This window comes from Pyrgilauda ruficollis, unplaced genomic scaffold, assembly GCF_017590135.1.
Source record: "Pyrgilauda ruficollis isolate IOZ18807 unplaced genomic scaffold, ASM1759013v1 scaffold75, whole genome shotgun sequence".
Lineage (NCBI taxonomy): Eukaryota > Metazoa > Chordata > Aves > Passeriformes > Passeridae > Pyrgilauda > Pyrgilauda ruficollis.
In genome coordinates this window covers 1,365,801-1,390,734 of record NW_024529377.1, presented here as the reverse complement: position 1 = coordinate 1,390,734, position 24,934 = coordinate 1,365,801, and the positions used below count along the sequence as shown (strand labels likewise).

The window sequence follows — 24,934 nt, the reverse complement described above, 5'->3', positions numbered from 1 at the left end:
CAGCTTGGCAGTAGATGAAGGGGAATAAAAGTCTTCATGTTATTGCATATATTTGTTAGAAGGTTTAATTGTGAAATCATTCTGATTTAATAACAAGAACTTTAACTTTTAGTCAGTGATTCGTAACAAGTGTACTAATATTTTTATGTGTGTAAATGTAAATAGCTGTATTCTATTTTCTTGATAAATACAGCTTGATTACTACATTAGACAGGTCTAGCACTGTTTTCTAACAGGAAGACAAATTTCCACAAAGAGTTGTTGAAAATCAGTCAGGTTTTCTTTTTCCAGTTAAAATAGTGGAGGCATGAAAACTTGCCAAGGACCTATGTACAATATGTATGTAATCATGCAGTGGTTGTAGTGTGTTTTAAATTTAGCACCCTTTGTATGATTTTTCTTGATTGCTTGATATATTTCATGCTGCTGGCAGAAGCAGTACTATGTGTGCTCTGTCTCAAAGTCTCAGTCACTGATCATTTTTATTGTCATCTACAGTCCGGCAAATGAATTCTGGTGGATCTTCTTGAATTTTTTCTAGTAGTCCCAAACCAAATCTCTTCCTGCTACTGGTTGGCTGGTGAGAATGCTGAAAGGAAAAACAAAGGAAGCACAGGATCTGGAAATTAGAGTATGGTCAGTTTGTTTGTGGGATAAACTTCATAAGTAGCTTTCTTTTCCAAAACAAGCCCATGCAAGCTCCACTTGATGAAGCAGAAATTACTGATGTCTTGTATGCAGGCAACTCTCTCTGAACCCAGAGTATGGCTGGATATGTTGAAAGTCTCATTCTAAATGTTTTGCTTAATTTCTTCGCTGACTCAGTTAATGTTATTGTATCCACAGTTAAACCCGATACATCCCAGGTAACTGTCTTTTCTCTAAAGTATTCCAGGTATTCCTACAGCATTCAACGCTTTGCCCTGGGGAATCAATTTAGAAGTTTTCTCCTTCTTTCCCCCTTCAGTTAAGAATCAGAATTATTTATTTTCATTCAGAATCCTTTGAAAACGCACTTTGAGGACCTTCCATCATTTCCCAAGACAGGAATGTGGTTTTATTTTATTTTATTCTTGAGAGGGAAAAATGTCTCTAGTAAATACATTCCTTTAAGTATGATGAAAATGAGGCCTTGTTTAATAAAAGTCTTTCCCCTCACTTCAGTATAATTTATTACCTTTTCAGGGAAAAAATAAATTTAAAGGGCAGATGAAAGTTCTCTTCATTTTTCCAGGCCCAGGAATGGCCAGAAAGGGGTAAACCTTAAGTAGTTCCTACACTTCACATTTTGATTTTTAAAAAAAATTATAAAGAAAAAGCTAATTCTTCTTGCTTGCACAGGTTTTGACCTTTTCCAAGAAGCTTCTAAAAATTAATTGCAATGGCAAAAGTAGGTATATTTCTCAACAGGCCCTGAGAATTGATTTTTATTTTCCTTTAATTTAATAACAGGATTTGGAAATCACATCTTGACCTTGAAAAGTAGAATCCAAGATTTTCACTTGGATCCAGGTAAAATAACAAAATGCTAACTAAAGAGCGATATTTACTTACTGAAAATCCACACCAAATCAAAATTAATTTTTAACCTATCTTGCTTTGGGATCAGACTCCACTTAGCAGTGCTTCATCCACGAGTAAGTAATCATCAACCTGGGCTTCTCCAAAACAGTGCAGATGGGCATGTTTTGTGGGACATTTTCCCTAAAATAGAGGCCTTAGTAAACTTTGAATACCCAGGGCAGAAGTTGTTACCAAGAAGAAATTTTGAAAATCAGCATGTGCAAGAAGGCTTACAGTGAAATGCCAGCACATGACCAAGTCCCTCTGATCTCTCAAAATTTGAGAATTTTGGATTTTGAATTTTTTGGAAGAGAAGATGGGAACCCGTCCCTTTCTTTAGAAGAGGCAACAATAGTGCTTTTTAAAAATGGCTACTCGCAACACAACATTTTTGTCCTCTAGAAAGCACATAGTTGCATGGAGAATTTGCTTCTAAATGTTTTGCTTATTTTGTTCACTGGGTTTCCAGGTTATATTTCTTGCCCCCTCAGCTAAAACTGATACATCTTTGGCAATTCCTAAAGGAAAGCATTTGCAGTCTGGAGGTATGGGGTAAGGTCCATGTCCACCCACTGGCTTCTGTTTTCACCTTTGTGATACCATTTGTCTTTCCTGTGTTTCAGCAAACACCACCCAAGTGCTAAGTCAAATTTACAGCTGGACCTCAGCTTCAGAAATTAAGCGAACAAAAATGCCAGCTGTTAACTGGTCTCATTGTAAAACTGCATTCAATGAGGCACTGAATTCTTGTTTGTTTCCACCAGTGGAAAGAAAGCACTGACAACAACAGATTGTTTTGTGCAAGAGAAGCAGTGGTCCTCCTTCTATATTGCTTCATTGCACATGAGCAGTATGATTAAGTATTCTGGGCTTGTTTTTTCTGGGATAATCCATGAAAACAGAAGAAAAACTATTTTCAATATCAAATTATTTTTACTTTTATAATTTCAATGAAACTATGGCTCTTAACATCAAATCACAGAGTTACTGCTGATGGCAAAACTTGCTGAGACATTTGAGGTACAGCAAACAGTGCAGTGGGAAATGGTCAGCAGTGATTGATAGCTTTCAGACAGCAGCCATGGTTCCATCCTTCTAGCCTCAGCATAAAAAGATTGTTCATCAAAAAGGCTTAGTTTCTGCATTTTTTGAAATAAAGGTATTTAGAATGTGAATGTAGAAGGAAGATATGATTCTGAGTTCTTCTGGTGGCAGCAGAATAGTTTCCTATTTTCATGTTTCATACTCATGGGGATGCTGTCACTGACCTCATTGATGGATTACTTTTGCTTTCCTTTTTTTTCATTCAAATATATTTTTAGGCGTTTTTTCTTCCCTTTTTTTTTTTTTTTTTTTTTCCTTCCCCAGCTGGTCCACCTTAAGTTTCTCTCAAACACTTACACATTTGATGCCCTTCTTTAAAGCTGGAAGCAGCAATCGCAGCAGAAGATCCTCATCCTTTCTGTAGTTTTTGTTTGGGAAAACTTTGTGTCACACTTCTACTTTCCTCAGCATAAGAAAATGTCTCTGAAGTTCATTTTCCTGTATCCATGTGGAGAAATGCTGATATGTCCAAGTGTGCCGCTTGTGTAGCATGACAGGTCCACTGCTGGACACATATCCTCTCCCTTCAATGCCTAGAGAGCAGCAAGGGCTCAGAGCTTGTATGGAAGGTCATGAGACTTTGGAAGCTGTAACATCATTTGTAAATCTGAGGTATTTAATTTGCATGCTCTGGTGCTGTCCATCCCACTGCACTACTTAGTGACGTACCAGGAGCAAAGGGAATTGCTCAAAGTGAAAATCCTTGATTTCCAAACCCACTAGCAAACAGGAGGAATTAGAACAGGGATGAGTGCTTTGAAGTTTGTGGATAGGGTTATGTAAAGTTTTTCAACTGGGAAAGTGAGAACTTGGTATGTAAAACTGCCCCAGACATATCTGCCATGGGGTGGCCATCTGCTGCTGTTGGGAGAGTAGCCTCTTGTGTGTTGCAGAGGTTGAAGTAATTAATTCCTTGATGTTGGCATTAAAAGCCTATGAGGTTACTATAAAGAAAAAAGGTTGAGACATGTTTGAGAGGAGTGAGAGAGTAATTCTGTTGCATTTTTTTGTGTTTGAGTAAGAGCTATCTGCCTAGGTCTTCTGTTTTAATAAAGTACTTGGTATCTGATTACAAGTTTGTTAATATAACCATAGATATGTGAGAACAGTTAAGATTTTTGAAATATCTTCCTTCATTAAAGAAGTCATCTCCTGAAGAAAAGGGAGTGGATTTAGCTGTTAAAAGGAGGAAAAGCTGCCAAGTTCTCCTGGATTCAGTACCCTTCTTGTTCTTCTAAAAGCAGTTTTAAGGGAACTGTTTCACATCTTCTGGTATTGATATAACCTTAGAAAGAACTTGTTCTGACATATGGCATTGATAATTCCCATCTTCCCTTGTTTTAAGTTGCTTTAAGGTGGTCATTTTTTACTTTTCTAGAAAAGTACAAGGAGTAATTTATAGATTGATTTTCTAAGTAAAAGCTCAGTATATAGAGAGTAAAAAAAATATTGCATAAAACTATTGTGATTTTTTAGAATGGTTGCTACTTTTTCCATAGACTAAAATTGAAAATGGATAGATGCTATGTTGGGGGACATAGCTCTAAGGGTCCTGGGTGCTCAGGGATCATTGCTGGCAGCCTGCTTGCTCTCTGATACCCAGCCTTGTAAGCACACCTTGCCTTCCAGTTGCATTTTGTATTTACCCTCCTACAGCAAGGAGAGAGTAATATCAGAGTATATTGTAGCTTAACTTCTTTCCTATTGCTGTCACACACACACAGGCACACACACAAAGAAAAGGTGAAGTGAATGCATATTGGTTAATAGACTGTAATGCCCCTGTAAACCATGGGGACTGAAAATGGGCCTTCACTGAGGGTGATCTGCATCTGACGTTGCCTGTTTAGCCAGAGTTCTGCACAAAATGAGTTGTGTGGGTTTCTGTCTTTCCAGCAGGAAAGCTTGGCTTGGTTCACTCTGTGGGGAGGAGGGATCAATTTAAGTAAGCAAACAAAGTACTTAGCTTGAAATAAGTAATGTAGCATTCTTTAGAAGAACTTTCAGCCAATTCACCCATCAAATACCTTAGTGCTGTACTCACTATGTGTAGTCCTGTTATAAAGCAGAAGGCGTTCAGGTACACTGGCCTGGCCCCAGCAAGGAGGGTGAGAGGTATGGATAAAGCCATATGCACTCCAGAAACACTAGCTTTTAAGCACGTTCCAGAGAACACAGTACTGATTGATGCTGTTTCCCATGAGATTTTCCTTTTTTTTTTTTTTTTTTTCCTCCACCCTCCTGCCTCTCCTTTCCCTCTGTTCCCATCTCTCCACTCTCTTTACTTCTTTGCTTTGCCTCTCCCCTGTTTGGCTGGCAGGCAGGATCAGCACCTCTGACAGCCAGCTTAACTGCCAGGGTAATTTGTGGGAGCCTGAGCTGTCAAAGGATGTTCTGGAGCCTTCACAGTAGAGACCACCCTGTCCTGGAGCACTGGTGCCCCATCTCACATGCCTCTGAGCTGGATTGGACTGCCAGACTGTCCTGGCTTGTGGCATGGCATAGAAAAGCAATTCCAGGCCTGTTTCCAGAAAAGAAATTGTAGCCACTTTCCTGCAAGCCACTATCATAGGCAAAAATATCACGTATATAGAGATTTACTCTTAGAAGAAAGAACAAATGTTTTGGTCCTGAATTATTTGAACCAGGTTGTGAAATGGCAGGCCCATCTGTTCCATTTTTACCCTGCCAGTTCACCATTTAGGCCTCTGATTGATTTATCTTTCTGACTGTAGGAGACAAGTACCTCAGCGGGAGGAGTATTGAGTACTTTGCCTGCTGAGTAGGGAGCCATTTGCTTCCCAGCCTCCCTGACTGTGCTGATCCAAGAAAGGGGGGCACCAGCATGCAAAATAGCCTGCTGTCTTTGACCACTGGCCAGGCACAGGTCAATTTACTATCGCTGCTGAGATTTTGGGGATGTAGGGGTTGGGGTTTTTTCCTTGGCTAGCTCCTTCTGCATCCACAGGAGCTCAGAGAAATGAACCAGGGCTGAGACACATCCTCTGGTTAAAGGTGCAGAGGATATATGACCTTCCAGGACTATAACCTCTTCTCAGTGCCCTGGGAAACTCAACATCAAAAAGATACTATTTTATTTTATTTTATTTCATTTTATTTTATTTAATTTTATTTCATTTTATAGTTGTCTTGTACTCCCAGTTCCCAAGTCCAGGATTTCATTGATCATCAGTAAATCAAAAAGTAGATTGCACAGAAATAATGGTCGATTAAGGTTTGATTCATAAGGAAATTGCACCTGTTTGAGTATTTACCATTGGGAGGGATGCACACCCAGAGATGCAGCAATTTTCTAGGATGCAGTGCCTACAACAGTGCCTCAAATTTCAAAATCTCCTGCATTTAAAATGAGCTGAGAGAGCTGGCTGAAGCACAAGTTCTGCATTTGTCTGTATAAACACTCAGATTTCTCCACAAGTACTGTTGAAATCTTAGCAGGGACATGAACCAGATTTCAAACCTGGCCTTGACCTTGAAAACAGTGATGAAATACATTAAAACTTTGATCACAAAGCATTCATAAGCTTTGTGCTTTATGCACTTCATTTTAAAACAATTCACCTTTCTTCTCAAAGTTTGCAGAGTGGTCTCCTGCATCCACAGGCTACCAAGAATTACCCTTGACTCCTACAGTACAGGGAATCTTGCAAAGCTTCTCTTATGGGATGTCTTCATGGCATATTGCACTGTTGAGTGCAGATTTTCCCCAAAATAACAAAGAAAATATTATACTTGCCTTTATTAGAGAAGCTTGACATCTTTTCCATTTGAAATTTACATTCACTGCCTCTTTTTGATGCAGTTACTTTCAAACAGAAGAGGTAAATGTCTTACAGATGCAGCAGTTTCGCTGAGTGTTTCCTCAGGTGTATGTAAGAAAGCAGAAAGCGCAATGAGTAAGAATGCCAGCCCAAGCAGAAAGCTTCTGATACTGTTGTAAACAGTTAAGTTGGATTTTTTTAACAGGAAGTAGTGTTAGTACAGTGCACAGGCTTTAGTACCCTGATAGAATTGCCTAAATATCTGCATGTATGCAATTTTGAAGGCAGCATTTTGCAGCAGTGTATTATGGTAGAGCTTCTGTGTGTGCCGACATCTGTGATAGTAAGAGATGTTTGTTGACACATCTTGAAACAATATCCTCCACTTCTGTGGCACAGACTGACCGCTTTCAAAAAAACGAGAGAAGTCCACCTACTTGGAAGATGGGTAGTGTATTTTTTTGTTGTCGAAACACTATTTCTCATGCCTCAGAAAAATGAAACACAAAGTTATTGGAAACACCAAGCACATTGCCAGCTTTTTAAGAGCTGTGAAAACAGTTATTAGGCTAGCAGTATGTTTGGAAACTTGATGAACCAACATGAGAGCTATCAGTAAGAGAAATATTTGGAAATATTTTGGTATTTCAGATTCAGTAGCTCAGTTCATGTATGAATTGTTCTTTAATTTAGATGGAGGACTTGTGTTAGAATATTTTCACCTTTTTTTGATTAAAGGGTGTGTAAGCATATTGCAGTTTGTGTCCTTGGTATGAGGGTTTTCCAGGAGACCCCTTATTCATGGCAGTGTCTTCTGGTTCCAGGACTTGCTTAGAGTTCAGAGCATTCAAGAGCTGATAAAGGCACCTCTGTGGTGCTATCACATTAAGAGTAAGGCAAACCTTTCTGACACATGAAGAGTACAGAGATTTAACAGAGAAATAAACACCCTTATGTTCCAGCTGGTCCTGAGATGTCAAATGGGTGGTGGCAGCTGGGTTTAGATTTGGGGTCATAGACAATTCCACACTAAGTAATAGAAATGCAGAAGAATGCAGCACTCTAAATCCAGCAACGTCCAATAAGCACTACTCCTGTTACAGACTCACAGACAGAACAATACCATGCAATGCACTGTAAGCCTAGTCATGCCCAGTGAACCCTCACAGCCAGAACAAAAAGGTCTGATGGCATTCAATAGCACTCATGACCAGGTACAAAATAGTGTCATTTCATGAGCAACAGAGATGTGGGTTCTTCTTGGATTGCTCATAATCAATACACTTTCTGTGAAAGCTTGCTTGAATACTTGAAATACAAATAATACAGCTGACAAAAAATGCACTAAGTTTCGAGATGTGCTAGAAGCGTGATGACAACATAAGCTAGCTTTCTGAATTTCCCCTTATAGCTGAATTTGACCCAGTAGGTGTTCCCGTGGGCGAGGAGATGTGTACAGCCCATTGACCATGCCTGGATGCTTTGAGAAAGGACAGCTAGGGATAAAGATGGATAAAGATGGAGAGTTGGCAAGTTACAAATGGCTCTCTTCTGCCATAAAATAACTCTTGGGTTTGTCTCTTTCCACTTGGCTGACACATCTCAACACAACATTTCTCTGTAAAAGATTGAGTTTTTGTTGCATCCATAAACTTTTACATGAGACTGTTGCAGTGATGTGCAATGCTCTTGCAGGTATTGCTACCTCTGCCTCTCTCTTTCCTTGTGCTCATGGACAGTGCTCATATGGTGACCCCTGTATATGGTCATCTCACTGCTTATCAGTGAGATCAAAGCCTCCTGGCAATGTCTACTGCAATCAGCAAACCAGCTCATTTCTTTACTTATTGGTGAGTTTGCTCTTGCCTTGCACTGCACCATCTACTGTGAACATGTGAATTTCCCACTGAAAAAAGCTTGCATTGCAGCAACATGCAAGCTCAGACTTCACAGCTAGCTGCAGTGTTTTACAGCCACAACTGAACCTTGGGAGATCTCTGCATTCAGCCCTCTCCCATCAGCCCTGAACTCCTGCACAAAGTAACCCTTATGGATATGGGAATTAGTTTGTCATGCAGAATAAGAGGTGAAGAACATCCAGGCTGTGGATCAGTTACAGGTGCCTTTTTGTTGGTTTTTTGTTTTTTTCTTTTATGAATGAAACATATAGCCCTACCTGCAGTAACATGCTGCCATAATTGCACAAACATGGATCACATCAAAGCCAGTGAACATAAAAATGGTGCAGTTTTAATCTGTAGGGAGCTCCCCTGGCCCACAGAGAAAATACGAGATCCAGTACCATCTGAGACAGTAACACTGTTCATAACTTACCGGAACAAAACTCTCCTGTTTGGCGAGGGTAAGAGGGTCCAGCAATACTGCTTCTCCCCATTCTCATTCATTCCCTTCCCCAGGCACACACCCCTCAGGTTTTACAAAACCCCATGGTTCAGGTACTGGTGCAAGCTTCTCCAGCCATGGCTCAGGTGGGAGGAGAGCAAAGTTCACATGAAAGCTGTGTCAACAAGGGGGAAGGGTGGCTGGATTGTAACCAGGATGATATCTTGTGCAGTGGAGCACGGAACTCACCAACCCAAGAGACTGAGGTTGCATCCCAGCACCGCAGGCTTTGCAGAGTGCTCAGCCAGCTTCGTACAGGAGCTCCACAAAAAATGGATTAAAGTAGCAGGGAGTGAAAACTGTCCTGCACAGACCATGTTACTTGCCCTGCACCTGTAGCTTAGCCACTGACACTGCATTCTTAAAGGAATTCAAGGTGGTGAAGCTTGAATGAGCCTTCTCTAATAAATACAACTAAAGACAAGAGTACAGACAACAAAAAATAAAATTAGTGAGTGCTTGTTTTCAGAAGAATATGTACTGGAAATACTGTGAAATCAACAAATTTGCAGTAGGTCAGTCTGTTCATAACTACATATTCTCATGCTCATAGATAATTAATGAGCATGATTACAGTATCAAGGTTTGGATAGCATACAACAGCAAGAGCACCAATGACAGTAAAATGCTTGTGGTGTCACGGGATGCCTAAGGAAACTGATTGCTCATTATTTTGAAGGGCAAATAAGCAGGCTCATCCCTTGTTGCTTGTCTCTCCTAGAAAACACCAGGGACAAAGAAATCTCTGGTCCTTTTCTCCCCTTGTAGCTTGCAGAACAGTTAGAGCCCAGCAGATAGAAAGCTTGCAGTGGTGGTTGGTGTAGCTTATTATTTAAGGCACAGCTGTGATCAATCTCCAGGCTAAAAAGTTTATAAGAAGGAGCTGGAAGCGTGGGCTTTTCCTACAGCACTGAAATGGCCCCTCTGCCTTGCGTTTGTCCCTCATTTAGCTAGCCTGACTTTGGTGTGGCCGCAGCTCTGAGCTCTGTAGAAAAATGAGGAGAAGCCAGCAAGTATCACCAGGAACTTCAAATGAAGTCCAGCAAAAGCTGATCTGAGTTTGCCTCAGGACTTTTTCTTTATGCATCTTCCCTACACACTGCTGCTGTGTTGGAGTTTACCTCAGTGTTGCTTGAATATTCCATTGTTAAAACATTTTAAAAGAAAATAAAGTAATCTCTGAGTGGTGCCCTTCAGTGCATTGTTGAGTAGTTAGGAGAGTTTTAATCTTTTCTGAAAATAGAAAAAAGCTTTGTATTTCATTTAGAACAGCAGAGGTACTTCTTAGAAGCAATTAATTTGCTGAGTAGAATGATTTTGCAAGCGAATTTCTTACAATGTACTAATTGCTTGTTTATCTCTTTTTTTTTTAAACCCAAAAAATCCTCAGCCTTTTTGCCTGGAAGGTCTCATTTTATCTCATGAAGTTTCCTGTTTACTTTAGGCGCAAGCCTACAAGTATCTGCAAAAACAAAATAAAAAACCACAATCCTGGAGAAGTCTTTCGGATTCATATATCAGCATGTCTGTCCCAAAATAATCTGACTTGAACTACTGTGGGCAATGATGAACTAAAACATCAACATGGATTAAAACTAAGAATGATCCCACAGGTACTATTTTTGGGGGGGTGTTGGATGAGGAGTACTCAGTGGAAGTGTTTTGATTGGTTAGCATTGCAATAAAACATTTCCTATGTCCCCAGGTTCTACCTCCTGGGCATGTGCTGGTAATATAAAGTAGTGCTGCTGGGCACAGCCTTTCTGCTTGGTGTGGTGCTTTTATTTTTTTTTAACATGGAGCAGTACAAAAGCTGGGAGCAGGGATTTGAGGAGGTGTCTTTTTTTTTTTATCCTCTCAAAATGCTTTTGATCCTGTTTCACCCCTTCTGCTACTCTGTCAGTTTACTGCCTCCTCAGCCCCTTGGGTGGGTTGCAAACATGTGCAGCTGCTGAATGTAATGCAAGTGGAAATGGTCTTTGTGGTTTGGTAGCAGTCTTGGTCCTTTGCTTCCTCTTCCATCAGGCAACAACAACTGATGTGCGCTAGTTTAGTTTTCTATTTCACAATCCTGCATCAACTCTCTTGTTTAAAGCAGGACACAATACAGTAGATAGCCTATGCATACTAAGACCTTTTGAGGACTGATAACTTTGCCAAAGCTTCTTGTGGGTTTCCACAGAGTGTGGAGAAGCCTTTTGTTTTCCTTTCAGAGGCTAGTTTTCAATGCAGCTGTAGCGATTGCAGTTGTTTGTTTTTGCAATTGCTTGTGGGAGTCAGTGGAGTTACAGTGTCTTTGATGGCTGACTCCCAGCTTGTATGCTTTCCCCTCCCTTGGAGCCGACATCCCAGCCCTGCACCTAGAGCCTGTTCACACGGAGGGGTCAGGGCAGCATGCTCCACAGACATGCCTGGAGATGGCACAGGATCAGCCAGAGGGGATTAGACAGCTATAAGGGCCATCAGATGAGACAGAACATATTAGGCTTACTTTCTGGATGCCTCATCACTGTCTGCACGAAGTCTCAGGCACTTCAAGTGTGAAGCAAATGCTTTCACAAATATTTTCTGTCTCTGGCAGCCATTGGATCTGCATTGTATGTCACTATCTGCCACATCTGATGGAACTGTTACTAGTGGTTATTTTTAAAAGTAGAGTTCTACCCTGCTGTACATAATGGTGATCTGGTTTTTTACTAGATCAGCTTGGTCTGCGTCTTAAAGAGTTGTTTAAACTGGCTTTTCTGTTTTGAAAAATTCTAGATTGTTTAATTTTCAGCTGGCAAAGATTTTACTTTGGATGGCATGTAAATCCCTCATCGCTTGAGGACTGAAGTTCATGGCAAACAGAGAGTGCTAAAAAGGAAGAGTTTTGAAGTTCTTGCCGTGCAGAAGCAGCACGTTCACTGGCAGATCCACGGGGAGCAACCCCTGTGTGAGCACAGCCATGAGCTCTGCCCTGGCAGCAGCATCTCTTCTCTGTGTCACTGTGAGAAACAAGCATTGCTCTTGGGCTGAAGACAGGTGACAGAAGAGAATGATTGTTGTCTTTGACAGCCTCATTAGAGAGGCCAAGAGTTCAGTGGGAGCTCCTGCGCAGCAGAAAACCCAGGACAAAGCCAAGCAGCAAGCAAGGCATGCTGCAGAGAAAGCACCAGTGTTAACACCTCTGCTTTCCTTGCATGGTAGATAGGGGCTGGATCTAAACGACCTCTGTCTGGCACTTCTCATGGACACCCCTGAAAGAGATGAAGGTGGCTGGGAGTCAGCCCATTTTCGGCACAGGCAGTTATTTCAGTTTTCCATTGCTATTCAATTGCTCTTTCATGAGAGGGTGGGAGTAAGGGAACTGAAAGTTAAGAGACTTAGCACCTTTTTTTTTAGACTTCATCATTGTTGTCCCTTGTTATATATAGCCAAAACCTACAGTCTTTTATAGGGACACTGAAGCAAACTCTCTGCCAGAGGTCAAAGGAGTCACATCCTCGGAAATACACAGACTGAGTAACCTTCAAAAAAGCATGATAGTGTGCTTTTTTTGTGGTTTCAGAGGCTATTTATATGGCAATCTTTAAGCCAAGCAACCAAGGATGTGGTACTAACATAGTCCAAGCGCTACTCTTGGGTGCTTTTAGGTGCCATACTTTGTTAGCAGAGGTTAAATTTAGAACAGGATAGCAGATTGCCAAAGGTAGAAGACTGTTCATGTAAGCCAATGGAAACACAAGGATCTGTTTTGTAAGCCGAATCAAGCTCATTTCTCCAATAAATGCAGTGATTTTGGGAAAGCTTAGTAGTAAGGAGAAGGGAGAAGTCATAGGGAGAAGACACATAACACTTGTCTAACCCAGGAGCAGTTTTAGTGACTAATCCTCTAAGTGGATGAGACTGGGATGCCCTCATTTGTAGTCATGAGGGTGTAGTTACATACCCAGGGTTTTACACAGTGTGTACTGCTGAGAGAAGGAGCTAGCTGAAGATACACCTTTTTCCCCCACATAATGCATGGCAATGTGATTCTTGATGATATGACTTGAAAGAAAGGCTAGATTTTATTAGAGTTCTCTTCTGTGTTTGTCTGAAAATTTTAAATCAATCTAGATTCTGATATGGTAAATTATTTAAAAAAAAAAAATTACAGAGAGCTGCCCTTGGAATCCATCAGCAGCAGTGAAACAGTCCTGTTCACTGAATTTCTCATTTGAAGTATGGGAAACACTGTTGTTACCACACTGAAATTATAGGCAGCAAGACAGCAAGCATCCCAATGGGGAATCCAGAGAAATCTGTGAGAGCCAAAAGGTAGCTGCATCCCTTTCAACAATGTCTCATTTTCACAGTGTGGAAATGCAGAACAAAACCTATATTTTCTGCCCTAGATACCAGCCTCATCTAGATAATTTTTAACAGGTACATGTAGAATTAATTGCCAAAACCTAGAATTTACCCTTTTGATAATTGGTAAGTATATACTTAACACAATCAAAACATGGGTGGTTCTTTACTCAGTACTTCTGTGATGTGCAATGCCACATCTGTCTGCTCCCGTCTGTTTTAGCAGTGCCATTTGTAGGTGTCTCCCTGATGGTCTGATAGCCTGAATAATGTCTGAATTACGCTAACACTGCTTGGGTGGTGAGGTGTGCAGGCAACTCAGGTAATAGTGCCATTCATGTGCAGTCTGTCCAAGGCTGCTTTTGCTCTAAGGCAGTAATTTGCTTTGTTATATTCAGGTGAGGACTAGAAAGGCTTTTCAATTTGTCCAAAGGCAGGCAGATTTTTCTGAGCAGATTTATTCTAGAGGGGCATTCCCTTATTCTTGGGGGCTTACCCTGTTGCCCACTTCACTTGGAGCTTGTGCTCTTTGTTTTCTCAGCAAGGCACAGCTGTCAGCATGGATTCTGCTTCTTAAAATCACTTTATTTGACTGATCTTAATGCAGTTCCCTCAAAGGATGTCTACCACAGCTTAACCAGATAGCTATAATCAGATAAATGTTAGTATGGCTATATAAATTAAAAGCACACACAGATTTTGCAGTTGGGGTAGAGCTGGTAACACTTGTAACACTTTCTCCTACTCAGAGTCTGGTAGTAGCGTGTTGAATAAAACAAGTTTTATTCCTATTAAGGGAACCAACAGAGGCTAATATTTTTCTTCTAATATTATTAGTTTAATCTTATGCAAGAATCAAGGCAGTCCTTTACATATTAAATTGCATCCAGCCAGGCTTCATTTGGAATCTTGTGTTGCAAATGGAGCTTATCCAAGCATAATACCAGTATCACTTAATGTCCTTAACAACAAAAGAAAATACAATTAAACAATCTCACATAGCAAAGTTGTTTGATATCTACTAAACATGCTGTATTGTTTGAGCATAGCATTCTGACTATGTAGCAGAGTACCACAGAAATTCTATGGATTTCTGTGGAAAAAGTGGGCAGAGCAGGGCTTTCTCACCATGGCTGTGAATTATTTTTCTGTGATTGGAAACTGCAGCTGCTAAGAAAGCAGTGAAACACCCAAGTCCCGAGCACACTAAACATACCTTGCAGAAGCAGGCAGAGGAGAGTCCAGTCTGCAAACCCTGTAGGGTGCCAGCTGTCCTGCCCTTGCCTCACATGACCTCTTGAGTAAGCCTTCACTTCTGCAGAAGCATTTTCATGTTTCAGGAGACCTGGTGACCTCCAGCTGCTCCACATATGGGACCTGAAAGCCTCACCCAGACCCTTCAGACAGGGTCCTTTTGCTATTCAGGGAGAGGATGTCCCCCACCTGAAGTCCCAAGTCATTCGAATGAACAGTCAGGGCCCCTAAAGAGAATCCTGAGTTTGGACTAGGAGGTGTAAACAGGTTGTCAGGTATGAGCTAAAGGTTGTTTATTAGACCCATTAGAGCAGGTTCAGAGAAGGTCCAAGATGATCAGAGGGCTGGAGCAGAGGCTGAGAGCATTGGGCTTGTTCAGCCTGAAGAAGAAATGGCTCTGGGAAGAACTTATAGCACCTCTCAGTACCAGAAAGGGGCCTTCAAGAGCACTGAAGTGGGACTTTTTACAAGGGCATGGAGGGATAGAACAAGTGGGAATGGCTTTAAGTGGAAAAGGAGAAGATTAAGATTAGAAATTAGGAGGAAATTATTTACTATGAGGGTGATGAGGCACTGGAAAGTTTGCCCAGAGAAGCTGTGGCTGTCCCATCACTGAAAGTGTTCATGGACAGGGCTCTGAGCAACCTGGTGAAATGGGTGGCATCCCTTCTCACGGTGGGAGTTAGGACTAGATGTCTAAGGTCCCTTCCAACCCAAGCTTTTCTGGGATTCTATGATTCTTGCTTCTAGTTTTCCCCAGACATCTCTTGCCTTGCTTTTCTTTGTCCTAAGACCCAGGGAGACCAGTACCAGGAGCCTCTTATCAGCTGGGCTTACGTGTTCATTTTGCAGCCAAGCTACCAGCACTGATTTGGGACTGTAAGAGTATTTGTTTTCAAGTTAGAGCATAAAGACGTGTCTAGAACACCAGAAAATTAAAAAGGCACTGAAATTTCCTCTGTGTGTCAGTTTTTTTGGCAACAGAGAAACTCCATGAGGACTACTGTTTGTCTTTGCACAGAGATAAATAATCAGATTGCTTTGGCAACAGCTAAGCTTTTATTCAGATGAGCTTCACATATCTTTATGAATTTAGAAATCAGTCAAAATGCTGACCACTGGCATTTAATGACTTCCTGTTTTTGTCTAAAATGCTTTCTATAGATAAAAGCCTTAGTTTCTCCCTTTGAAGAGGGGCAGTGCAGTATTTCTCTCCTACAGTTACTAGATCAGGAGCAAATTCCATTTTTCTTGTTTTAAAGGATTCAAATGGATACAGATAAATTGCAACAGGATTAAGCTTTTACTTTTATTTTTGGAATGCGTTTTGCACATTCCTCTTTGTAAGTTGTTCTTTAAAACTATTACAAGTATGTTCTGAAAGAGGACTATTCAAACACCTTTGGTTTGCTGATGTCAATTGAGAAACCCTCCTGGTCTCCTCCATTTGCATTAGCACTGGAGTTCTCCTTCAGAGATGTCAGCTGTGGAATACTTGAGGGTGGCTGGTTGAGCTGGCCAAAAACCAGTACACTCATTTGCAAGACTGCAAGCATCAGGTGGGGAATTACGTCAAGTGTTAACCTGGGCTAGAGTTTGGCAAGTACCCATGCAATAAGCAGATCACTTCTGATGGCTTGCTACTGCCCAGTTTCATTTTCTCTTCAGTTAGTTTTATTTTATTATTGGTCCTCGCCAGTCTTTTCTTTTTGCTGTTTCACACTGTCAAAGCTTTAGATGCTGCAGGGATACAAAAGTGCTTGGAGACCATGTGGTATTGGAAACACCCACATCTGGTGCCAGGCTCTGTGGAAGGATCACCTGGTGGTGTCCAGGTGGGAAGACATGCAGCAGATAGGATCTCCAGAAGGAAAGCCAGGAGTCTGAGTGTCAGCATGTCCTGCCTCCAGCCCATGTCAGTAAGCACTCGGGACAGTAAGCACAAGGTGCTGCAGAGAACGAGCTCACAAAGATTCCCACAGCTGGTACTTTGGAGTCTGGCTGAGGGGCAACCTGCTCTTCATCACCTCTGGTCTGGATTTGCAAAGTGAGGCAGGAAGAAAAGATGAAAGGTGTTGGCTCACCCTGAGATAAGGGAAGGTATGATCACTGTGGATGCAGCCCTACGACCACAGCATTTTGTGTCTGCTTGTCTCCATGCTGCTCAGAGATGGTGGTCATGCAGCTAGTGATGACAATGGAATTATTGGCTAATGGTTGTTGTCAGCTCCCTGTGTTACACCATTGTGTCTTAAGTTGACCCTTTGTGTAGCAGGTATAGGTGCCAAAGTGTGTCTGATTTAAAATGAAGGCTTTGACCTAAAGATTTCGCCAAGATCTTTGTGTGTTTTTCAAAACAGGGGCAATGTGGTGATGTGAGTACTGGAAGAAAGCAGGTAGAGCAGAGGCCAGCCTGTAGCAAAGGAGTCTAGGTGCCAGCAGAAGTATCATTGGGAGTCAAGATGGCATGTCCCTCTAGAAAGAGTTTTTTACTTTATTTTTTCTGAAATAAAAAAGGTGATTAGGATTGGTTAGATGAACGGACACACATGAAATACTAAATATTAAAGCCCAGAAAGAGGTGGTGCTAACATACACAGCACCTCACTCTTTGGGATCAAGGCTTGCTGCTCCTCCCAGCCCAGTCAGAGCATAAGCAGAGCCCCAAGGCTGCTTTCGTTAAGTCATTTAAGCTGTTAAGTCATTAACATGTTTTAAACCAGAGAAATGTGTGAAGATGGAAGCAGATGGGCTCCTCAGAGAAGGGGTGGTTTGCTGACAAAGATAGCCTTGCCTTAAACACCAAAAAATTCTGTGCACCTTCAAAGATGAAGAGAGATGTTTGAAGCAGACACATTCTGAATTTCTGCTGAGAAGAGGAAACACATTTTTGAGCAAGACATAATTTCTCTATTCCTACACAATCTAGCCATTATTTTGTACAAAGTCTGACCAAACTTGCTAGCTGAAATTCCCAAAACAAGATTCAGGAAGAGGTTGAATTGTGCACTTTCATGTAGCTGTGGAAAAGGTAGGAAATCAGGGATCTGATGCAATACTAGCATAACCAGTTTATTCTAAAATCCCTTTACAAACCTTAGGTACAGTTGACTGAAAAATCTCCCAAACCTGACAGTTACGGAATTCATGCAGAGTTATTTAATAAAGCTGAGGATGGGGTTTTATCTGTAACTTGCACATTTAGAGCCGCTCAGCTCTCGGGAGAATAGAACATGGATCCCTAGGGATGGGGCATATATAGTGTTATGAAAGACAAGCTGCTGGCTTGTATCACCCAGCTCCTTTCATATGCTCTCTAGTTGTGTATTCTCTCTTATGTGCTCACATCCTCTTGCTTCAAATCATCTTAGAGAAGTATATGTAATATAGTGTTTCATTAATATTAATGTAGGGGTTTTTTACGTTTGCATTGTTTCTCATTTCCTGTTTTACACTGCTATCCCATCTTTCTTACTGGATATATTTCCTCTTTCTTTCACACACAGCCTCACCAGATGAATGTTTGGCTTGAAAAACAAAGGCACCCATAGTACTAAAGTCTCCCAGAGGCATGTTAAAGAAGGCAGCATTTTGCAATCAATCAAAAACTGCAGGAGTGTGCCATGAATCTCTCACTGTTGCAGAATTCGTACAGCTTCCTTAAATAAAGACACCTTGAATAAATGAAGCTGTTCTGATGGCACCTTTTTCAACATGGCCCTTCTTACCTGTACCCTGTAGGCAGCTCTCCCCACCTGGGGTATTTTTCAAGGACTTTCCTTCACTGTCATCTTCCTCAAATCTTTTGGAGGCTGTGGATGGAGAGGCAAACCTTTTTTATATAAAGTTCTTCAGAATTTGTCAAGTTTAGCACACAATTATTTAAATCTATTTATCTGATCCAAATGTGGTAGTCACATTTTATTTCTTCACGTGAAAATTCCATGGGTCAAAGCAAACATTACCCCTATGTTAATTATTTCCAGCAGAAAATGCAAAAAACAACAACAGTGTTTTCATCCACCAAGAACAATTAGCATATATTGTAAGAGTGTTGTGTCAAAATTGGGAAAAATTAGGTCAGACTAGAATTAGAAGAATCACTCCTACACTCTGTATGTTTATAGCATGGTAAATGCTCTTCATGATTTTTGGCATCTATAATCATTCATTCATTTTCAATTTCATGCTGTCATGTTTGTGTCAGGGGAAAACAATACATAGCTGTAAATAGGCACTATTGCTTGAAGTACTTATCTCTGTTCTTGCTATGCACAAGATAATGCATAGTGTGATAAGGAGGACTATTGATACAGTTTACAGATGGCTAGGACATGAAGAAGTGCAGTTGTGTTGCAGCTGATGAGCTTGCACCTCAGCTAGCATAGCAAGTGGCTTTCCCTGATGGGGGTGGGATTACATCAGAATGTGGAAAATGCCAGGTACTTCTGCAGCCCCTTTTTGCTATGGTTTTGTTAATTAAAACAAATCGTTCTCCCAGAGCATTGCTTTTAGCCTGCACCAAGTGCAGAAGGACTCTTCTCCTTGTTGGTAGCTGTGATAACAATGATAGCAGTGATGTTCAATGTCCTTTACTCTCTCAGTCACGTTGTCCCAGAGAAAGAGGGGCTGCAGCTGCCTGTCAAATACCACTCTGAGGAGAGCAGATGGACAAGAGTAGGAGGGCAACAGCAGCACGTTATAAATGTTCCTGCAGTTCAACTGGAATGGATCTTTTCTGTCTTTGATATGCTAGTTCCTTATCCTATTCCTGTAATCTTTAAAAAACTGCAAATACAGGAGAGATTTTTTTTTTCTTCCCTCACTCCCTAAAAGAGGCCCTTTCAATATTTTCCCTCTCTGCGTAGACTGAGGAATTTGCAGGGTGAGTGTGAGCCCATGCCAGATATCAGGGTTAACACACAAGATGAATAGAAGAGAGCACATGAAAGGGACACAGTGTGGCTAAGGCAGAGGAGTGTTTCAGAATAGGTGTGCATTGACTAGAGCTGCATCCCTCTGGAGCCTCTGAAGGACAGCAGTGTATGACTTGGCAGAAGCAAAAGTGCTTCTTTTATTTTGCTCTTTTGAGTTAGAGGAAAACAAATGTTCACAGAATAAACACAGACATAGGCTCTCCAAGGCAAAAGACAAAAAAGAAAAAAAAAAGAAAAAAGAAAAAAGAGTGCTGCTTAGGAAACACTTTGCCTGCTAACACAAGAAGTTTCATGAGTAGCCATCCAGTCTGGTATCCTAGTAATGAGTGACTAGCTCATCAGTGTTTATTCTTGTGTATCTTATTTCTTTTCTGGTGCTGGGTTTTGGAGTTGTTTTCTCTTTTGTTCTTGCACTCACTGATTTTTGTGTGATTTATCATGGCTGGTTTCATATGCCTATTGCCTACAATAGTTTTTCTTGCAATCAAAGCTTGCTGTGAGGCCTAGTCTCACTTACCTAAGGGTTTCCAACATCCAGCTACCATGGAAACATAATCTGCACTGATGCAACAGACAAGGGTTCAAGACAGATGAGATGTAGTCATATCATGGACCTTGAAAAGCCTCCAGTAGACTTCTACCACAACTCTGCAAGACAGACAATGCACAAGGAGTTGGAGTTTCTTTTCTTACTGGGATGAGAGGTATCACACCTCAGCAGAAAATTAGATTAGGTCATAAATGCTTTTTTTGTAACTCATTCCTGATGTAAGACATGCTTCTCTAGTCTGTAGGGACCCTTCAGTCTTTTAAGATGTGCTATTTCTCTGGTTTCCTCAAGCTTTCCTGTCTAATGGCTAGCCATTCACCCCTGATGGGCTTTCAGCCTGATTGGCATTTCTTCTTCACCCAGCCCTCTGTGGCCTGAGCCTCAGGACAGACCTTGGCCATGCTCCATGGGAATGTTCCTTCTGCTGCAACTGAAGAGCTCATTTAGCTTCTTGCAGTTCCATCTCCTTTGAAGAGCTGCCAGGGCTAGAGGTAATATCCCAAAGTGCTCTCTGTCCAGGGAACAGTGCTCTTTAGCTGCCCAAAGACATAAAGTCTGCACTTTTTTTCAAGTACATTGGGCTCTCCTATGCCATGGTATGACTATGGCATGTCCACAAAGCTTCAAGGCACTAAATGCAACAGATCTGCTTTGTATGTCATTGTAATTTAGATTTGACCAAGTTTGTAAAATGTTAAGATGCACCTGGAAATTACTAACACTGTACTTTAGACTGCTCTCAGTTCTGATTCTGAGCAGAAAAACATCAATATTTTGGTGTGTGCTTAAGGCTTTCCAGTATATGGCAGCAGGAAGCTTTTGGATGTCTCTGGTTTATTAAATGTGGTATTTTTAGATCTTCATTCTTGGTGAAGTCAATTCACAACAGACTTCTGGGAGGGGAAGAATTTAATCTCACTTCCAGCTGAGTTCAACAAATATTCTAAGAGGAAAAAAAAAAATTCAATCCTTGTTTTCCTTGCAGAAAAAGAATTCCATGTTTAATGGATGAAGTTTCCTAAATCTGAAGTATTAAGAGCCTGACATTTATGTTTTCCTCTGTACCTAACTCAAACACATCCTTACCGTGAGTGATGCTTCTCAGTATTTTCCAGTGTACCGACAGTAAATAAAAAGTAAGCAAACCTGAGGCATTTTTTGGTCACCATTTGCAAGCACTCAATAAGCTGCCAGAGCCGATAGCATGGGGGGATGTTTTGCTAGGAGCAGAAAGGTGACAACTTGCACAGTGGTGACTTCCTTCCAGAGCTGGGCAGGAAGGCAACTTTTATTTTTATCATTTTTCAGTGTAGCTTGAGCTGCACAGAGCAATTAGTTGGTTGCTCAACCACAGCCCACTTTTTCTTGACTGCAGGCAATCAAGCCTCAGCACATAGGTTGTCAGAACCTGTCTGAGATACTGAGGAGCCCAAAGAGCTCAGGAGCTCCATCTGAGACAAGTGTTCAGTTCAGTGATCTGCATGTGGATTTTTTTCTGGATGACTTTGGGGCTTTCTCAGGAGCAAATTCCAATCTGCCTCACTATAGAGCTTTTTGTTGCTGTTTCTAACATATCAAAAATTATGCCAACAGAATGTTCTGTTGTTCCTTAGCAACAGATTAAAAAAAAAAAAAATGGAAAATTGGAAGCCTTCAATTGCAACTTTGAACAATGCTATGAGAGCTTTCCTGCTAGCTCCATTGTTTCCACATTGGACTTTTCTGCTACAGGCCTGGTGAGGATGCTGTCATTGTCTTTTGTCCTTCACTGTAGATCCCATGACTTGCAGTGTTCCCATTTCTGATGTTCTCCCAAGGCAGCGTACAGTGAAGAAAATAGATGCTTAAGCTAGAACAAAGTCCATTGCTGCCTTACTAGCTAGGAGGCTGAACACAACATGCACAATTTCAACAGTGAGTGGTTGAATTTGAATTGATGACTTTGTTTCTGCAAAAAGCAGCTCAGCAGAGTTTTCTGTGCAGGGGGAAGATTCCATGAGCATGGACAATACTGCAAATAAAGAGATACAGTTTTCTACTCTTATGGCAACAGGTACTAGGAAGGGACAAAAGCCTGTAGTCCTTTGCATGGGTTTCAAATACCCTTTTCTAGGACTACTGGAATCTGAAACAGCTACAAAAAGACAAACGCTATGAAGTGGGTTCATATGTTTGATGCCACCTCAGCGTGGAGAGTTTCATCCCCGTGCTGTCAAACTGCTGCCAGAGACCCTAACAGAGTCATTTGGTGAAAGAGCTCGACGCTTTAGCCTGGCAGCTGGCAATTCACACATCCCCCAGCTTCTTTCCATTGGTGAGCTTTCTTGGTCAGCAAAGTGATGGGCATTGAGTGGCACCATTAGCTGCAAGAAAACTCAGTTTAGAGATGCTTTTTGGTGTGTAAAAAGCCTCTGTGTGTGGTCTCCTGGTTGCTAACCTTTGTCTGTCACCTGGCGTATATTGCAGGCTTGCAGACCCCTTTGGAAAATCTTCTTCTATTTGATCTAGGTGGGTTTGCTGTCCAACAGCTGCACAGCTGCACAGCTTACAGTTGTCACTGCCCAAGCTGGAAATTGCTGGTACCTTCTTGGCAGGCATGGCAAAGTCTGCCTGGTGTGGGAACTGACTTCGGTGCCAGTACTGCAAGAGACCATCACTGTAATAAAAACGGGAGCAGTACGTAAACAAATAAATACCACAGTGACAGGAGAACCAGTTTGAAAACAGCGCTCTCAGCATAGTGCTGGGAAGTCTTATTGCTGCTGCCCATGCTAATCCTGCTCAGCGATGATAAGACATTTGTTTCCACCTCAGTAAAGCAGCCTGGAAAATCACAGGAGCCCTGTCTTTGTTCTGACATGATTGGTGTGTAAGGGTTTCCCCAGCAGAGCTTATATTTAAAGCCTCTCTAACCTCCTGTAACTCCTGCAAGGAGTTACAATCTTCCTTTAATTCAGTACTCCCAATAAAGTACAAAGTATTTGATTTAATTTCTGCATTGAGCTCTGAATTCTGGGCTTTATTCTCCTCAGAGCTTTGGAAAACAGAGAAAGGAGGGGGGAAGCATTTTAATCGGTGTTAGACTCTGTGGCTTTGACACTATTGAAGCCTGATGAGCCTCTGAATTTTGATTGAATAGAGCCCTAAGAAAAGAAGTAGATCCGTTGAAGGACGGCATTTCAGTGCAAGAAGGATGTGTGTTTAGGACTTTCCATTACATAATGGGGCTGAAATGGGTTAACAAGACCCAGGCTTTCTTTTTCTTGAGAATTGCTGCCTGCACCACTCTTTTTCTATTACTGATGCTGCAGTCACTCATAGAAGGGTTTTCTTTGTTGTTATTAGTTTGAGAAGTAAATTGCAGTATTGTTTCTTCTGATCAAGAGATTGATTAGTCAGAGGTCCCTAGCTGAAGGGAAAAAATGTTCCTCATTATCAACTTTAAATGTAAATGTATTCGCCAAGCAGAGTTTCAGATGGTGGGGGGCTGGGCCTGGGGCTTGGGGGTGTTCCTTGCTCTTTTGATGTGCTGCCTATAACCATTTACAGATCTTTGAATGGCATCCCTCTCATCGGGTCAGTGAAAAGAGACTGTGGGAACAATGCTCCTGAAAGAGAAAATTAACCATTGCTGCTTCTGTCTGGATGGTTCTTGTCATATTTTGACAAGTAATGGTACATAAGTATATTTGTAGACTTTGTGTTTTTTCCATTCTTTCTCTTTTTAGGTGCTTTCATAATCTGCTGGACCCCAGGATTAGTCTTGCTGCTCCTCGATGTTTGCTGTCCCCAGTGCAACGTCCTGGCCTATGAAAAATTCTTCCTTCTCCTGGCAGAGTTCAACTCTGCCATGAACCCCATCATCTACTCCTACCGGGACAAGGAGATGAGTGCGACGTTCAAGCAGATCCTGTGCTGCCAGCGCAGCGAGAGCGCCAACGGCCCCACCGAAGGCTCGGACCGCTCAGCCTCCTCCCTCAACCACACCATCTTGGCTGGCGTCCACAGCAACGACCACTCCGTGGTGTGAAGCCACAGCCAGCCGCCTCACCGACAAAGAGCAGCGGGCGACGCTCGGGCGGGGCAGGTGCGTGGCCCCAGGGAAGGTAACCCACTCACGTTTTCTCAAACACTAATGGACTACAAGTGCATCTTTTCTGGGGGCGACGTACCAGCGCAGACTGCCCTGTCCACAGGATTGGCCATGCTGCAAAGCCTTTGATTTCTACTTTGAAAAAGTAGAAAGTAGTTGCTTTGCAGAAGAGGCCATCAATAACCACGGAAAGCCTTGCTGAGACTTTGTTGGACTTTGCTGCATCTTGGTGCCAGTCTGAATCAACTCTGATTAATTAAGCTTATACCTGCTTCACTGCATTTACATGTAGCCACTTAGTATTTTTAAAAAGGGAGTAAAGGGGATAAAACTATGCCTATCATTTAATAGACATGTAATATGTATCACCATCAGCATGCTTGTGATGAACATTTTCTGTGCAGGGAGTAAAACTGTGCTCTAGTCTTTGTATCCTTAGCCACACTGTCATAACTACAGTAAAAAGAAAAGTATTTTTTTCTAACACAGGCAAGAGGAAGATGAGGGAAACTGACTCTTCTTACCTTCATTACTGGTGTTAGAGAATGCATGTTCTGTGTGTATGCAGATTGTTTTAATTATGAAAAAAAAAAAAAAAAGCTCTTTGTAAAGTCTGCCGGAAAGTAGAAAAACATAGACTGTATTCCAGTGTTTGTTTAGATTATGAAATAAACAGTACTTTAGTCACAATGTATATAAGGTTCTTCTTTGAAGTACAGTATGAAATTTGTAACATGTGAGGGGTACCAAGTTTTTTATGGATAAGTTCTTAAAGTAGGACACATCCCTAAGGCCCTTGAAGGGCTACAGTCAGGTTGGTAGATTGCAAAAACTGTATTTTTGGCATATTCTTGGAATGCTTTTCTTGTTCATGGCAAAAAACATTTCTAATGGGGAAAAAGAAAAGGTATGT

The 24,934-nt window shown here is 41.5% G+C and overlaps 1 protein-coding gene across 4 annotated transcripts in view; it reads left to right on the top strand.

Annotated features, from left to right (window-relative positions):
• LPAR1 (lysophosphatidic acid receptor 1) overlaps positions 1–24,711 on the top strand; it is a 68,772-nt gene extending 44,061 nt beyond the window's left edge. For all 4 annotated transcript variants that reach the window (XM_041486349.1, XM_041486350.1, XM_041486351.1 and 1 more), the window contains one exon: positions 23,657–24,711. In XM_041486349.1, the coding sequence (XP_041342283.1) occupies positions 23,657–23,958 (302 nt within the window). In that variant the 3' untranslated portion in view covers positions 23,959–24,711. The remainder of the gene's footprint in view (positions 1–23,656) is intronic.
• Positions 24,712–24,934: the final 223 nt, after the last annotated feature.